Below are 17,998 nucleotides of genomic sequence, written 5' to 3' on the forward strand. Positions count from 1 at the left end.
TTAATTCACTGTATTATTAAAAAAGTAATTTCCGAATGGTTAATAAACAGTTTTTCCATTGAACTGTAAAAAGATTATAAAAAAGAAAACTATAATACAGCATATACACTACCGTTCAAAAGTTTGGGGTCAGTATACATTTTTTAAAGAAGTCTCTTGCTCACCAAAGTTGCATTTATTTGACCAAAAATACAATATTGTGAAATATTACTATCATTTAAAATAACTTTTTCTTTTTAATATATTTTAAATTGTGCTTAATTCCTGTTTGGGGCGAAGATGAATTTTCAGCATCATTACTACAGTCTTCAGTGTCACACAATGCTTCAGAAATCATTCTAATATGCTGATTTGGTGCTCAAGAAACATTTCTTATTATCATCAGTATTGAAAACAGTTGTGCTGAAACCAAATTTGGTGCTGGCTGAAACCAAATATTTTCTAACAGTTTAAGTCTTTACTATTATTTTTGTCCTTGATGGAAAAAAGTATTAATTTCTTTAAAAAAAATAAAAATAAAAGTAAAAGTAAAATTTCACTGATTCCAAACTTTTGCACGGTAGTTCACAATTAGCATTATGTAAATACGCCATGCTAAAACGTTGGTCATACAGCCCAACCCAAACAGGGTGTATTAGTTATAGACATTAGTATCCATAAGGGGGCATAAGGTAGCTCTTTTAGCACTAGCATTCCATAAGCAGAGGAAGATCAAGTGACTGACTGCAGCTGGGATGGGATTGCAAAGCTGCTGGCCAACCAATTCTTCATCGAAAAGTACACAGTGCACACACAATCTGAAACCGTCTCTGTCCTACGTTTACAGAATGAGTATCTCAAGACCTGCAGGCTCTTCCGGATTCATTACCAAGTCAGAGAGTGTACAGATGACTCTGATTTAAATAACATCACATATGACATGGAATCAGAACCCAGCATGGCGTCTTATTTTAGTTCTGTTGCTACTGACTTCATACTAATTCAAATGTGAAGCAAAAAACAAGATGGCAAGAATGTCTGGCAACTCAAAGCAGACTAAATGCATTCTCTTACAAGCAAAATGTTATGACATTGAACTATCAAATTCATGCATAGGCTTTTCAAAACATGCTCAAATAAATTAGCAAGTGTCTCCCCTAAGAAAATGGTACCTGATCTATGGGTGGAAGACAGAATTCACAATCACAGTCCTCTGGGTACTCTTCATCTTCAGATACATCACTCTCCTCATAAGAATGACTCTGTTCACTGTTTTTTTGGTCAGACCTAAATAACGTGTCTTGATCAGATGCTTCACTTCTTGCAACTTGATGTATAAGTTCCTCTAATTTTTCATGTTTCTGGTTCTTCTCAGACAGACCATCTGTTCCAGGAGGATGAAGGAGCCCAGAGGTGTCTTTTGGCTCGGTATTGACGTCTTGCTGACCATCTGATACCCAAAGAGTGCCAGTCTCTGTGTTTGACTGCTCCTCAAAGGCGCAAGACACCAGTTGATCAGCAGTTGGGGTCTCTCTACCTTCGTCACATTCCTCAGAACATCCCACAACATCCTCAAAGTCAAACAGGGTTGTTTCTTCATCTTCAGTAGTTTCAATCTCTCCACAACACGGTCCATGAGCCCCCTCAGTTTCATCAAAGTCAGAGTGTGTCTCCTTGTTTGCATCGATTTCAACCACAGAACTGAGATCTTGTACGTTTTCCGTGTTCTCATAACTGTCATTTTCAATTAAATCCTGACTGACTTCATTTTCCAACAATGTACTTTCTTCAACAGGTGATTCCAAAGTATCAGCTCCTTGAAATGTGTCCTTCACAGCACACAATTCTGTGGAATCTCCAGATACACTGTCAAAAGCATTTTCAACCACTTCTTCAAGTCCACAACCTTCACCAGCTGTAACATAGGATACTTGCCTATCAACAAGGGGTTCAGCGACCTCTCCATTTCTGTAGCAAAGTTCATCATCCTTGCTCTCAGAATACAACGAGAAGCATTCATCCATAAAACCAGGCCCATAATCTTCAGTTTCATGGACCTCATCTGGTTTGGAGCGTTCATGGATTTGACACGACTCAACTGGGAGTCCAACAGCTACAGCTTCAGCATACGTTTTACTGCATTTCTTTCCTGTCACTTGTTGCTCAGAATCAATCTCACATTCTTCCTCACAAGCATCTAAACCTTCCTGTGTATACATACCAAAATTCTCAGCGTTACCTTCATCAGGGTACTCTTCTGGCTGTAGAATTTGAATCAAGGACTCATCGTACTCTTCAAGAAGGTTTTCCTTATCACATGGTTGATCTGAGAAGATTTCAAATGATTCAGACTCAACAAAACTTGTGAACGATTCAGTTTCAGAGCTACCTTGACTTTTACCATCCATGCAGTCACCATACTCCTCCTCTTCAGATTCATCTGAAGAACCTGCTGCAGTCACCGCATCCAGGGAGATGTCCACATCTGAGTGGTGTTCAAAGTTTACCTCCTCATCATCAGCAAGTTGAGAAGATTGAAGAGTTTCATCATTACAACATTTCCCCTTCTCCAACTCATCGCAATTTCTACAGAGCTTCCTACAGTTGTCCCAAGCTTGAACTTCAGGCTCAGAATCTACAACTTCAGGGATTTCTGCTTCTCCATTTGACTCACTGATTTCAGCAGCAGGACTTGAATTCTCCTTATGCCTCAAAAGATCAGTAAGAAATTGAGAAAGCCACCGAGCCTCAAAGGTTTCCATTGATCCAGAAAACATGGCATCGGACTGAGATGGTTTCCTAACCTCAGTTTTTCTGCTATGATTGGGCAGATTTTCTTTGGTTATTTCAGGGTTGTGAAAGACAGAGCTATGTGTTCTTGAAGACTCTGGGCATTTTTCTGCAAGTCTGCTTTGATGTGGGCCCTCAGAATGGTCAGTGGGCACAGAGGGAGTACATTGTTCACGGACATCACATTTCTCAAAGTACGCTCCACAGCTTGTGCATTGTTCTAAAACCTTAAAACATACAGAGGATTCGCTGTGCTCAGAGAGTCGGTTACAGTCTTGATGCCCTTCAGTTGGGGAGTCAAAGGTCCAACTACAATTAAAGTTCTCAGACGAACAAGTGCAATCATCGAGGCTGTTTAGCAGAACTCTGTCATCAGTGGTGTCCATTTGCCCAGTAAGCTGCGTGTGCTCAAGGGACACACAGTGGTCAGATGGCTTACTTTCTTTAGAGTCCTGACACAGTTCAGGGGATTCAAAATGTGTGGCATGGTATTTATCAAGCTTGTTTTGATTGTTAGGCTCGGACTGTTTAGATGTCTCGCAGTCTTCAGAATCTAGTTCAACTACACTGTTTAGATCAAAAAAGTTGTCTTCAGAACTGCTGTTTTCACACTCGCTGTGCTGGTCGTGATATTCTGCATCGTATTCAGAAAGCGTATCATGATATGAAGGATCTAATTGTGAGGACTCAACATCAACTTGCAGAAAAGAACCACAAAGATCTCCCTCAGTTGCTTGTTCTGCATCATCTTGAGGTACAGATTCACAATCGTCTAAGCTCAACTCAGATGAATTGATTTCTTCTGCATTATCTTGTTGAAAACAGTCCGGGCTAAACTCAGATGAAGTTACTGATTCTGCATCACCTTGTGGAATAAACTCACAAAGGTCTGAGCTCATCTCTGATGAGTTTAACTGTACTGCATCATGTTGTTCAAAAGAGTCACAATTACCTGGTCTCACCTCAGATAAAATTATCTGTTCTGCATCATCTTGTTGAAAAGACTCACAATCATCTAGGCTCATCTCGGATAAAGTTAACTGTTCAGCATCATGTTCAGAAATCTCACTTTGATCACTTGGCTCAAATGCAATGCTAAATTCATCATTCTGGCTCATTTCAACCAAGTCAGCTGAAGAACTGCTAATTTCAAAATACTCACTATGCTCAGAGCAGCTGTCCAAAAAAGAGCTGTATCCAGAAGAACAAGAATGCTCTGAAAATTCACCACTGATTTGACCGTTTTCAATGCAAAGTCCATCAGCCTCGTTCATCTCGATGGCGTTTTGGTGTGTAGTGGATTCAATAAGTGCTTCTTGTTCTGTGCTCAATTCTGCAGCACGTTCCAAAGACTGGTTTTCCTTTTTAGGATCTCCTTGTCCAGAGACCTCAGAATGGCCAAAGCACAGTTCAGCGGGCATGTTTACTTCGGAGTGCTCGCTTTTAAAAAAGGCAGAGGATTCCAAGTATTTAGTAAAGTTGCTTTCGACAAACGACATCCGTTCTCCAAAACACTGGCAAAGGTCAGAAGAAGGGAAACACTCCAAACATTCTCCCATAGGTTTGCTTTCTCCAGAGAGCCTACAAGTAGAGTCAGAAATCTGCGTTTGCAGAGCAGGCTCGCAAGGCTGAAGGGATTCGTTGAGCCCACAGCCTGCCTGAGACACCAGCAGCAATGTGCACGTTGACATGACAGAGGGGTTGAGACTCCACTGAACCCTGCACTCAGCCCGCCTTCAGGACACCTACCGATTTATTTTGGTGCTTCAGAGACGTGACAAATAACTCCTGGTGTATCAAATCACTATAAAAAGCTGAAGTAAGGCATAAATCTGAATCCGACACCTACAGCATCTTGACACCCGATCTGCTCGTAGTTGTTCGCAGCCATGCTTTTTTCCCTGAATAATTAGCTCAATGGAATTATGAGTGGCAAAATTTTTGACATACCTTCATATCGGCTTTCAATTAGTTGGGAATTATAAGAGCAGATAGCATTACTTTTTGCTAAATAAATTTATAACATTCATTTAGAGTAATTTAGGGTCTCTACAGGAGCACAAACTAGATTGATTCTCATCATGGTATATTCAACTGTCACAACTCGTAAACAGGAAAAGAATTGCGCAAAAGCTAACTTGAGGTTTTGGTTTCCTCACTATCACAGAGGATCATGTGGCTCTTGGCCGTGTTAACCACGAACTGGCCTGTATTCAGAAAACTTTAGAGAGTTCAGGGCGGGACGTCAAAATAAGAAGTTACCAAAACTGAAATAACTCTTACTTTTGAGATGGTTCCGTTCTCTTCCACCAGCAGCGGGGCGTTGTTATTGACGGGCACATGATCCGTTTCGTCATGACAAAGGCAGCAGAAGAGACTGTGGAAAATACCACGACTGCGGGGTTTCTTCGATGAGGATGCAGCATGTGGAGGGGTACCTGGGAAACAAGAAGCAATCATATCACACCAACAGCTACCCTGCTGTTCACTGTCATATATCTTTGCATACATGATACACTCGACTAGTTCCGACAGCTTATGCTCGTTATGAGATGACTGTACTCGTATGTACATATAAATGACCGGTAATGGCTGGTCTTCAATTACATATACACAGATGAGTGCAAATATCAAAATAATTTCAGTAATTATAGACTGCACCCTAAATTAAGGCCAAATCCAAAGCATGTCTAAGTCACATTTTGAGATATTAAGACAAGCAGGCTTCTTACACCATCAGAAAAATCTTTCATAGGAAAGCCTTAGCGTAACTGATGTTTTAACTGTATGGAGCGAAACCACGTCTATGGATTTCTGAAAGGGTGCAGTGGAGGTTTTATTAATTGGAAACATGTGTGTCACACCCATGAGTTTCCCAAAACTTACTCCATAATCTGAGCTTCAACATAAAAGCATTGTTGTTCTATGTCGTGAGTCAAATACAGTGCAGAACAAGTATGCAAAATATCTGCCTGACATGCCCTCAAACTAACAAGTCAACCACTAAAAAAAAACTACTTGAATAGCACAAATTGATTATCCTTTGCATCTCTGCTAAGAATTCCTCAAGTAATCTCGCATTTTACTTAATTTTAATTTTCAATTTGCTTTCACAGATGGTTGCAATATGACTCTGCTCCAAAAAAGTGAATTTAAGAAAAAAGGTTTTTACTAAAAAATAAAATAAAATACAGAATACTATTAACTCTAAAGTGAACTATAAAACTGCTCTGTAGTAGAAGAAGAAAAGACACTTTTAATAATAAGTCAGTATTTCGATTTAGAAAATATTGTAAGATTTTAATTTGGTTTTAATACAGTAAGAATATAAAAGCAAATTATTTCATTTTGCAGATCTTTAATAATACCACCCTTTTCCTTAAACAGCATAAATGGGCCTTCATAAATGAAAATATATTACCACCTCTATATTTTAAGGGAATTTATTTGCAAAGGGTATCATCATCATCATATTTGGGGGTTCTTGGCATCAAATAGTTTTAAAATCAGTGTTAGATGACTCATATATATATAATTATTCAAACTACCCATGCCTACTGTTTGCTAATAAGCAAGATATTTGTCACCAAATACAGCAGACAGAGACATAGTATCCGTGAATAGTGACACATTACAGAAAATCCACGTGATTATGTTGAGCTCGGGGCAACAGCACAACCCTAGGCAACTTAGAGGAGTGAACAACAGCGACGAAAGCTGGACTTTGCGAGACAAAATCTTTGACAAATTAGGCTGGAACCAAGACGGTCGAGGCAGCTGTCAACAGGGAAGATTAGCATGCCATTCAAAATTCAAACTAAAAGCTCATGTATCAAACCGAGCCGTAATAAACAAGTTAGTTAGAACATAGTACTTTTTTCTCTGAGCGTCTTATTGATCAGAAACTGAAGGCTGAGTTTTTGTTTTAAATTTTGATTAGCCTATTAGATTTATCTTCATTCTGACATGTCCTACAACATAAAAGTTGCCCTTAAAACCAAACTTAACCTATATGCCGTGAGCTGCCAGCCCATCATCGGGATATAAAACCGGTCTCTTGACCTTCAAACATAAAATGTACATTGACTTGTCAACGATACCACACACACGCTAACCGTGCATGTGACCCTCTGTAAATATCCAGAGAATCTGACAGGTCGTAATAGTGAAACATCGCTAAGCGATCACACCTGCATCCCAGCACAGGACACGAGAGTGGCAGGTTTACAAATGTAAGGAAAAGGGCAGGTGAAGGGAACTGAAGAAACCGCATCCATCGCTTCACACTGACTCCACTGATATTACACATCAGAGGGCTTTAAATAGCACCCGCGGGCAGCTGTTGACAGTGGTTAGTGATGGCATTCTACACAAATATAGACCACGCCATAAACGGAATCGCAAAACAAAACTTTCTTGTGTTCCCCGTGCGGGGACAGGAGGGAATGGCTCAACCATATGTTTATCTCTTGCTGTACATATGATACCTTGATGGACGCTATGATGAAAGAGAGAAAAGCTGTAACCCATTAGCTTGGAGCAACAAACCTGAACTTGTAAACAGAAAAAGATCAAACAGAGACTAGCTAGCAGAGACAATTATAAGGAAAACTTGACTCCTTGGCTTTCTGTAATGAGCCTGAGGTCTAAATACAGTTCAACTCTCCAGAGCTGATAATTAGGCTACAACTTTTTCACCCCACCCAGTTCAGTTTCTGTCCACATACTTAAGGGTGGCTTATCTGGGTCTCTTTTAACGAGGGTCCCAATGCTATTCCAATCCCGACGGACAGAGGCCACTCAGCGACTGACTTTACGATGGTGATATGCGATCCCACGTTACAAACTCGTAACTTGTTTCATGCTACCCCTTGGTGGACAAGGGCAGCCGATTTGTGTGACATTGCACATACTTTGCACGTCCAATGAAGAGATCTAGACTAACTTATGACAGTGTGGAATTGGGGCCACCAAAGATAGTAGGCTGACAGGACCTTTAAAATTAAAAATTTAAATGGCACAAATGAATAGCAAATAATCAACTAGTGATATTATCATTGCAACCAATAAGTATACTAAAGTGCACATTTGAAAACAAAAGTCTAAGATTACTACAGCAACATAAACAACAATATTCTGAGAGAAAACAAAACAGACTTGTTCGTACAAAAAAAGATCATTAGAATGGATGTTACTCAAATAGCAAAATCCATAATTCGTGGATTACAATTTGGCACATACTATGGTAAATATTTGTAAACAGAAGTACATATTGTGGTATTGTAACTGTATTCAAGGATCGTGTTCTTTATATAACAATAATAGTTTGTTACATTTATATAGCGCTTTTCTGGGCACTCAAATATGGAACTAGGGGTGGGCGCTATACCGGTATTAACGTGACTACTGGTATTATGTTGTGCCATGATATGGATTTTGCTATACCGTGGATACAGTTTTCATGAAATTCATGGATTTCATTGGATGGACAGACAAAGACTGTTTTTTTCCCCGCAGTCGTTATTGCGTCATCAGAGAGAGAGATATGCCCCGCTCGATCAGACATAAATCAGAACCGGATAGATTTTGCTCCAAACACACGATCGGCTTTTCAGAACGGCACACAAACTGGATTACAATAATTTCCCAAAATGTAATTTGTGTGGTAATATTACTAAGTCTGTAAACGGCCGTTAACATGGGACAGAGATGCAGAACATGGACACAAAGAGAGTAAATACTGTAGCAGGCAGAGCAAGATCACGGTTCACAATACTCGAAATATAGGAAGAAAAATATAAATAATGAGTTAGGGGCAGGGGATTAATATGAATGAGTAACTGAAGGGAACTCTCTTTAGATGGCATATTCTTTTTCTCTTACCTCCGTGACCGTGTTCATAAGCGCATCGCAGAGCAGCTTTATTTACAGCGGTAACCAAAGGAACGCTAAATTGAGGCCATAAGTGCCATCTGCTCTCAGTGAATTTGCATGTTCTTTCAGTCCATTTGCTGTTTTTCTTTTGCGCAGGTGTTTTATGTAGCATAATTTCACACATCTATAGTCAGACCATTCTATTTTTGCCTTAGATCTTGAAATCATGTTTTTTTTATAGTTAAATTACATATTTTGCCTGTAATTTAACTAAGGTCTACTTAAATGTGATTCCAATTTTATTTTTATATAATATCGATATCGTCTGGACAGTGGAAAATATCATGATATGAATTTTAGCTCATATCACCCACCCCTATATGGAACTGCAAAAAAAAAAAAAAAAAAGATCACGGTACTGCAATAGTACCATAAAACATGATTAATTTTTCTTTTTTTTTTTTTTTAAGTATTGAAAAAGGTTAAGCTGTTGTTTTATGGAAACCATGATACTTTTTTCAGAATTTGTTGACGAATAGAAAGTTTAAAAGAATACCATTTACTTGAAATATAAATCTTTCGTAATAAATATAAAATTCTTTACGGCCATGTTTGATCAATTGAATGCAATTTAATGCATCCTTGCTGATACTGTATATATTATTATGTAATGTGTGTTTACATATAGCATGCATCCATAAATGTATCTGTTGCAATCACACACAAAAAAAAAAAAAAAACACATTTTTCTTTTACATTTTAATATTTAATTTCACTGTTGTCTATTTGGTAGTAATATTACAGTGACTGAAGTTCTGAATTAAATTAACTAGTTAAATCTTAGTTTTCAACAAATGCAGAAGCCGCTAAAAGGGGTCATACCCAACCACTGCCTAATGACAAAGTGGCCAGTACCAGAAAGGAAACACAAGACAAACAGAGCAGATCGTAAAATGACAGTCTTGCCGCTTGGATTAAACTCAGAGAGCATGAGAATCCCTCCAGGGGCCCCAATGAACTCACTCTCCCTCCCTGTCTCCCTCTCGGGCACCCTCACTGGAATGCAGCCATATCTCTGGCCCATAACTCTGCTTCACTGTGCCCGGCCAAACCAAAATAGGAACAGGAAGTGTGAGGAAGTGAGGTAAGAGCCACTGCAAGGCAATGGAAGGCCCACACTGAGCCTTCATTGTGTCCCGCCTCTGACTTCCATCAGGCAGATCATGTTTCACGTACAAACAAAACAGGTAAAGAAAGGCGAAGGCTTGGGAACACCATGTCGAGATAATCCACAATGCCGTGCAGACAGGGAGGGATTCCGATTACTGCCCACATCCACTGACCCACTTTGCTGAGGCCGTAACACCTTCTAAGACAGGAAATAACAAAAAGGGTTTTGAAATATTAGAAATATTTGGCATATGCAAGCAGACTTGTCAATGGAGCCTTAGCCGCTGTCAATCCCAAACATGGAGAAACGACTAGGGCATGGCTTTGAAGCTTGGCCTTTCTAAAAATACAGTACTATAACAAAGTGGTGAACAGGTGCTCTGCCGAAAATGTATCCGATGGTCCTGGACAATGTCTTGGCACGCTTTTCACAGGGTCACGCCAAAAGCTAAGCCTCAGTAAACAACATCATCCAGTGACATATCTTCTATGTTGGTGCATTAATCAGCGCACCTAAATTAATCCAGGTACTAAAATGTTCCTTAGCTGAAAGACCAAGCCGTTAAGACGACGATTACTGAATTATGCAAGCAGTCCGGGAGTTTGTACGGCCAGACGCGACACGTCAGAGTCGGAGTTTAGTCTAACTCCAGTATCCAGGAAAAGACTTCAAGTCATGCACTGAATTTAAGGGATATAAAGTGCATAACTTGCACTTCTTCCATGTGAAGTTTGACGGTTTTATGCAACTTGCCTTCTACTTTTATTATTATTAAATTATTTTAGAACGATGGACAAATAAATAAAATTAATTTAAAAAGTGCATTGAACAGTAGTGCTAGCAACACCAAGGTCATGGGTTTGATTCCCAGAGAATGCATGAACTGATTAAATGTAGACCTTGATGCAATGTAAAGAGCTTTGGATAAACTCATCTTCCTAATGCATAAAAGTATGCATTTTAGCATTCTAGTGCTGCCACAGAGTGATAGGGAAATGTAGTTTTTCCGCAAAATCCAATTAATTTTTCTGCAGTTTTTCTAACAAGCTTTATCTGTCTGTTCTCTATTAACAACACAAAATACATACAAACCAGGGCTCAACAGTAAGGATGAATGATCTACTGACCTTGATCTGGTGTGCCAGCTACCCTATACATTTGCTGATCTTGTTTATTTAAAACTGATCAACAAACTAAAACCATTACGCAACGCAACCATTACGACATGACATGAAAGCAGTAATACTGCCTGCTAAATTGAGAGTAAAGATACTCAAGACAAGAAAATCCAGGGATTCCTTGTAAGCATCCAGGCATGTTGAAACAAGCCACACATGAAGAACTGAACCATACTACTAGACTCAAACATGTAATGGTAGGCGCCATCACGTTTACAGTACATGCCAGAGTACTAATTGAGTTACTTTGATGTGGTCTAACTTATAGTATTGCCCTTTCAGAACAAACATACAGTTCTAATCAGGTTTACAAAAACGAAAGTATAAAAACATCTCACAAACAGTCCTCGCCTCGAAGACCACAGAAGCATCTTTTGACTCGTATATACATCAAGCTACTCAGTCTTCACATGATTCATGAGACAGCACTTTTAACAGACAGGCCAAAAAAGGGACCCATGCAAGCCTAACCAAAACCCAGGCAAAACTCACACATCAACCATGAATCTGATCACAAATGATAGTAACAGTCGGTTTAAAATTTTTTTTTAGTTTTTGTATATTAACAGCAGCAGTGAAGAACTAAAAAAAAAAAATGCTTAATACACAAATCAAACTCAGTGAAATCAACATGCAGACAATTATTAGTAACAGATATTATTTACAATTATTAGCATTAAATTATTAAAACATTACATTTTTGCACATAAATTGCAGCAGTGCAATGTTTTAAAAAATGATAATCAATCAATACACAAATTAGGGTTGGGCCGATAGACGATGCCATTGTCCATCGCTGATGGCTGATAGACATCGCGATGTTGAGCCGACATTGTGATTTTCTGATTTTTCTGTTTATTATATTTTTTCATAACTTACTGCAACGTTAAAAAAATTAAATAAAAATTCAACCGCTACTAGCTGCACTAGCTGCAAATTTTGGAGAATTCCCGGTGAGCCGCTTGACATAAACACTGTTCAGGTCGCGGAAAACTGAAAAGGTCTCTGTAGTTCATTTTCAATAAGAGACACAGAAATCTGTCCAAGCTGCGTTCGAAGGCTACAGCCGAAATCCTGTCGTTGGTGTGCACAGCTATTCGTAGCGTTATAAATATGATTAAAAAAAACGGGTTTTGGATGTAGGCTACGTATTTAATAGATGACACTAACCTACACTTCACGAGTTCACACTTACATATAATAAATAGAATAAAGTTTATGCGTATTTGGCGTGCTGTCCGAGGGGAGGGCTCCGAGCTCAGAAATTTGGCCCGATCCCAGAGTACCCCCTATAGATTAGGACAGGAATAGTTGTAAGTGCGGAGAAGGGGTGGCGGAGGGATGCCGGAAAACTGTCAAGGAACAGAGGTAAGTCTGCTGTGTATATAAACACACCTCTTATCTTGTTAACTGGGTTGATTGCTGATTGTGCTCCTCTCGTGTTAATTAGGTTAATTATCTGAATGTGCTCCTCCTGAACTTTGTTAATAAAACATCATTTGTCTTGGTCCACCTGTGTCTCCCCAGCTTTCTCTCACACACACACACACACACACACACACACACACAGGCCTACAGGCCTACAGGTACGCTACTGCTACACAGCATACCTTTCAGAAGCACGTGTCGGGCTTTAAAAGTAATTAGCAGCAAGTCATTCATGTCCGGATAGTTTTTCGTTTTGACAAAATACTATAGAACTTATTATAATAAGTGATGCTGTCTACACCCTGATGCAGCACAGCGACACGACAAATCCCTGACACTGCTGCCTCGTTCTATGACGTACTGATACAAAGTTCAAATGATTTGCAACGGTCGCTTTGTTGCATTCATTGTAGAGAGAAATTAGATGTTGCGGCGCAGCGCAACACAACAATTGTCACGTCCGGTGTAGACACAGTGTTAGGGTGTATTCACACCAGGAGTCCGATAGTTCACTTGCTTTGGTCCGGACCAAATAGAAGTTTTTTGGGGGTTTTTTGGTGCAGTTCGCTTTCACACTGCCCTTTTTGCAAGTGAACTAGAAATTGTAAACAAAACCCCACGTGTGCTAAGGCCATCCTTTCATTGGACAGAAATTCTCAAGCAGGGAAAAACAGGAAGTGCAAAAACGGGCTAATCATGGAGAACTTTCGTAGTGCAATTTTTATTTTTACTGATTTGCTCTCATGAGATGATAACGCAATATGAAGAAACTTATGAGCATCATATATGTGACAATGTCATACAATGTTGTAATTACGACTTACCAAAAATGAAATCTATAGATATGAAATACTCAAAGCATATCAAAATGTTAGTTTAAACATTTAACCTAGATAAATGTGCGCTAGGCGCATATTCAATCGTTTGTGCGGAGAGTGGAAGCTGAAGCGCGCTTCAGAACATCATACAAATAGGCCTACGCCGTAATTGTTGCTCATAAAGGTAATAATAATACATCGTTCGGAACTGTAAAGGGTATATTTTTATTTGTGTGCACTCACAATATCAAGAAAACATGCTTTTCTAAAATAAAGAAAACTATAGGATGCGCTTCCCGTCAAAAATGAACTGTAACTCAGTGAATGTTTTCCTTACAGACATGATGAATATATCTTTAGAAAGCTTTGAATTTCTACATTAAAACTAATATATATATCTTAGACATTCTACATCTATATTTCTTTCATTATAATCCGTAAAGATGCATTTCTTTCTTAAGGCGCGTCCAAAGAGGAGATGGCGAGTCAGGATTTTTAACTTCATCTTTTTGACACTAACTCAGAAAACTGTAGTTTATTAATAAATAATTCAAATATCTCCTTACTACTTTCCACAGACACATTCATTGTAACTTTTGCCGGGGTTTGCGGCAAGCTTTAGCCTATTTAGTGCGCTCATGTCACGTTGCTGTGGGCGCTATTGTCACGAAAACTCATAATTTGCATGCGTTGTTAAGCATTGCGGTTTGAAAATGAGTGATTTAAGCGATTGAAATGCAAACAACAGCACTATATGCGCGAGCTGTGTGTTTTCTGAGCGTGCTTTCTGCATTTGGATCGGATCAAGGCCGGTTCATATTCACACCTTAAACGAACCGTACCAGAGTTCGTTTGGAAGCGGACCGAGACCACCTCTTCAGCTGGGTCTCGGTACGCTTGTTTGGTCCGCTTTTGGTGCGCACCCGCTGCATTCTCACCTGCCCAAACGAACGCACCAAGAGGGAAAACGAACTCTAGTACGATTCAACTGAACTAAATGAGGCAGGTGTGAAAGCACCCTTAGAATAACCAGGGTGATAACCTGATATGAGTGCAATAATTCCAAACGAATGCCCAAAAGATAAAATAAAATCTATGTCTTTTGCCGCCCTAGGTGGCTGCCTAGTTCGCCTATATGCACGCGTCAGCCCTGATCGTCCTCAGTCATCTCTCCTTACTCTGTTTATGTGGTAAGTAAAATTTTATGTACTGTAATGTAACAGGCAACCTTTAGCAATCATTATGCGTTTCCTGTGTCTTATTGAATATGGATTCACGTGATTCACGCTTCGGGCACACCCTCTAACTCCACAATTTTCTGACATGGTTTTTTATGCCACAGTATTTTTCCATATCCATCCTTGTGCATATACTCAGTCAAAATGACTTCTTGACCTTCCTTGACTACATTCAAATATATCTCATGAGATACCAATCAGCGTCTTCACAGTCATTGAGACTCTCCACACATTGCTGCTCATTTGCATAAGGTTAAACTTGCCAACTCTAATGAAAAACTTCCAGACAGTTTGTTGCTTTTAGTCCAATACTGCTCAGAACACTGCTCGGTTTTGTGAGAAATGTTTAGAGTTTAAAGCGTGACTCTGAAACTTAATAATCACACATGGCTGTAAAGGCAGTACATGTTCTTGATTCCTTTTCAACCACGTCATACTTCGCCTTACAAAACAATCTGTTTCGCTTTACATTCACGGGACAATCGGAGATATAACTACCTAGTTCTGCAACATTCTCTAGGCATATCACAGAGACTTGCCCCATCTATTAACTAGAATACACCTTCCTAAATATTCCAGTGCATCACCTTCTTCAACAGGAGATTTTTGGATTTGAGCACAAAGAACTAATATATAAAAATGAAATGCTAAGACAGACGGAAAGGGTCTGTGCACTGTACTGAACCTGCTACAGGGAGTGGTTTTCATCAAATCTCTAACAAAAACACAGGCCTGTAAACCATCTCCATCTCTGTGTGCGCAAGAGGGGAAAAAGGAGCACTGGTGAAAAACACAGCGGTTGGAAAAACAAGCAGTGAGGCTGACTGCTATAGCTTTAGCCGTAGAAGATCCTCCCTGGCTCTCACTGTAGTCATCATCATTTAGAAAGCACGCTTGTGTTCATTCAAATGCATTTATAACGTTGCCAAAACATATCAACTTTATATTTTTAAAACATAAGGAACTGCTAAACTCTACAAAGCGTAAAGCTTAAAGTAACAATGTTGGTGTAAAATATAAGTAAAACTAAAGCAGCACTACGTCATTAGTGTTGCAAAGTATCTATGTTAATGTTTTAAATAACTTTTGTGAAAATAAAATTAAATACTGTTCCATCATCATTTAGCATAACATAATTTATGTAAAAAAATAAATAAATACTTATTCTGACCATTACCTATTAAAATATATAAAGGAAAATGTGATGCTAAATTTTATTATTTTAAATTATTAAAAATTTATTGACGGTAAATGGGTAAAACATTTTTGAAAGATAGTGGCAAAGACTGTTAAAGATTTAAAATGGCAATTAATTAGTATTTGGGCGCTGCATTGTGATTCTTATCATGTCATCTAATGATTCTTGTTGTAAATATGCCTGACAAGATTTTTTTTGTATATTAAGTATTATTACAGTGTGACTGAATGACATTTTAGTGGGTGTCTTCTGTGAATTATGGTAAAAATGTAGTAGTCATTATTTTTTCCTCTGAAAAAAATAAATAAATACAATTAAACAGAACTAATTGTATGAATAAAATTAAAGCTGTATTAAACATGCATTTTAGCATAATACCCATACCCATAACTACCCTACTAACTATTTATAAACAATTTCATAGCATAAGGAATTAACAAGCAATCAAAATTAATATTTTAAATAAATCGATTAATAATTACAGATTATACCAAATTCTAGTTTAATTAAATGAAGTGCTAATCTAAGCCATTCATTTTTTTTTTTTTTTTAAATATTAAGATAAATATTTTATAAATATATTTCATGCTTGTGTGGTTATATATAAATATCATCACGGAGCAAAACAATAGCTAGATATGATGTGTAATGCGGAAGTCATGTTTCCAGGAGTTGAAAACATGAAAATATATTTTGTTTACGTCACAGAAACTACAATCACAGACAGCAGATAAGCAACACTGCAGGGTACAGTACAGTTTAGTCAAAACATTTTCTGGAACATCTGAAATCTTCAAAATAAAAATAAAAATAAAAAGAGATTAAATCAACAATCACAAAATAGCTACAAGAGAGCTTTGTGTCCCTAAAAAGTTGTCGTAGCCATAATATTTTCCTGAAGTGTCAAATAATTGATTACAGAGTCACTTTTCATCTAACCTTTGACCTGCAAACCATGGCCTTTCAATAACGTTACCAGTCAAAAGTTTGGGCAGTGATCTTAAAATCTTGTCATCTAAAGTTCAAATGCTTGAAGTCAGAATTACATAATTCCACCACTTCCCATATTGTCATTTCATAATTTTGATGACTTTATGATCATTGCAAAATGTAAAAAAACACCATCAATAAAGCATAAACAGGTGTGTCTGGATTTTAACTAATAAAACAATTACATTTTACACCTGTTTCCTTGATCATTCCATGAATCTTTACCACATTAACGCGGGCTACAAAACTATACCAGTTTAGCACAATAAAAAGAGCAATTCTTGTGCATTCATGCACTGACACCATAGCAAAAAGACAATCTGTAAATCAGAGATAAGACAAGGGAGACTAGAAATCAGCCATTACCAAACAATGACTATACTATGCAATCTTGTCTCATGATAACCTGTCACCTGAGGAGGGACTCGGAATCATTCATTATGAGTTATGTGCACACATAAGCATAAAATGACAGGTTAGAGACGATGTACTACATACAGCACACACTACAAAGTAAACAAGAACAGCCGTCCCTCAAACGTCAGGGAAGAGTGTCATCGTGGACACGCCCCCTCTACACCAAAGCCTTCACTTATAGAAAGAAAAAAAATTCTAATTAAACTCGAGTTTATGGCATGCAAATTAAGCTAAGTGTATGTGATGGGTCTGCACTGTGTTATTATAATGAATGGACTTGGTCCTCATCCCCAAGACGCATCAACTGTCACCAGCCCTCAGAAAGTGGAAATCACATGTTAGTGTCTTGATGTGCGGAAATGAGTGATTGAACACGGAGTTTTCCATAAAGTCGAGTCAATGCGGCATTTTGACGGAATCAAACTTTGTATGAAGCGGCCGCCGCGCACCAAACATTGGTCAGTTTGACATGCGCTGACTCCAAACTTTCTCTTAACTCACCTCTGTCCCGTAAAGGAGCACTGGCTTCTTCATCCCTGCTCACTTGCGTGATGATCGAGGAGGACGGGTGGTCCATGAGATCCGTAAAGCCAGTAAAATCGCAACTTAAAAAGGGTTTCCGTATTAAAATCTTTCGGTTGGCTACGATTGAATTGGAAAAAAGAAAGAAAAAACTCCCTGCAAATGCCCCCAAAAATCCAAAAGTCTTTTACCGCTTAAGAACATTCATAATGCGACACTATACCAGGCTGAATGTGATTTCTATGCTTTTATAAGTTAGACGACAAAAAGAAAATTAAATAAAAATCATTATAAAAAGTTAAGTTCCTAGATGCTAACTTTTCACAACATGGAGTTCGGCTCTGCTCTCAATTTCAACATACAAACATGGAACTCGACGGTTTCAAGGCGCCCTT

At 38.5% G+C, this 17,998-nt stretch overlaps 1 protein-coding gene across 2 annotated transcripts in view; it reads right to left on the reverse strand.

The window, feature by feature from the left end:
• ctdsp1 (CTD (carboxy-terminal domain, RNA polymerase II, polypeptide A) small phosphatase 1) overlaps positions 1 to 17,998 on the reverse strand; it is a 29,729-nt gene extending 11,731 nt beyond the window's left edge. The window contains exons 1-2 of one of the 2 annotated variants that reach the window (XM_058786779.1): positions 17,583 to 17,998; positions 5,053 to 5,207 (exon numbers count right to left, since the gene is read on the reverse strand). In XM_058786779.1, coding sequence (XP_058642762.1) covers positions 5,053 to 5,207; positions 17,583 to 17,658 — 231 coding nt within the window. In that variant the 5' untranslated portion in view covers positions 17,659 to 17,998. Of the gene's footprint in view, positions 1 to 1,151; positions 4,487 to 5,052; positions 5,208 to 17,582 lie in introns of those variants that run through there. The other variant, XM_058786778.1, reaches the window with a different exon arrangement.

Source organism: Onychostoma macrolepis, chromosome 09, assembly GCF_012432095.1.
Source record: "Onychostoma macrolepis isolate SWU-2019 chromosome 09, ASM1243209v1, whole genome shotgun sequence".
NCBI lineage: Eukaryota > Metazoa > Chordata > Actinopteri > Cypriniformes > Cyprinidae > Onychostoma > Onychostoma macrolepis.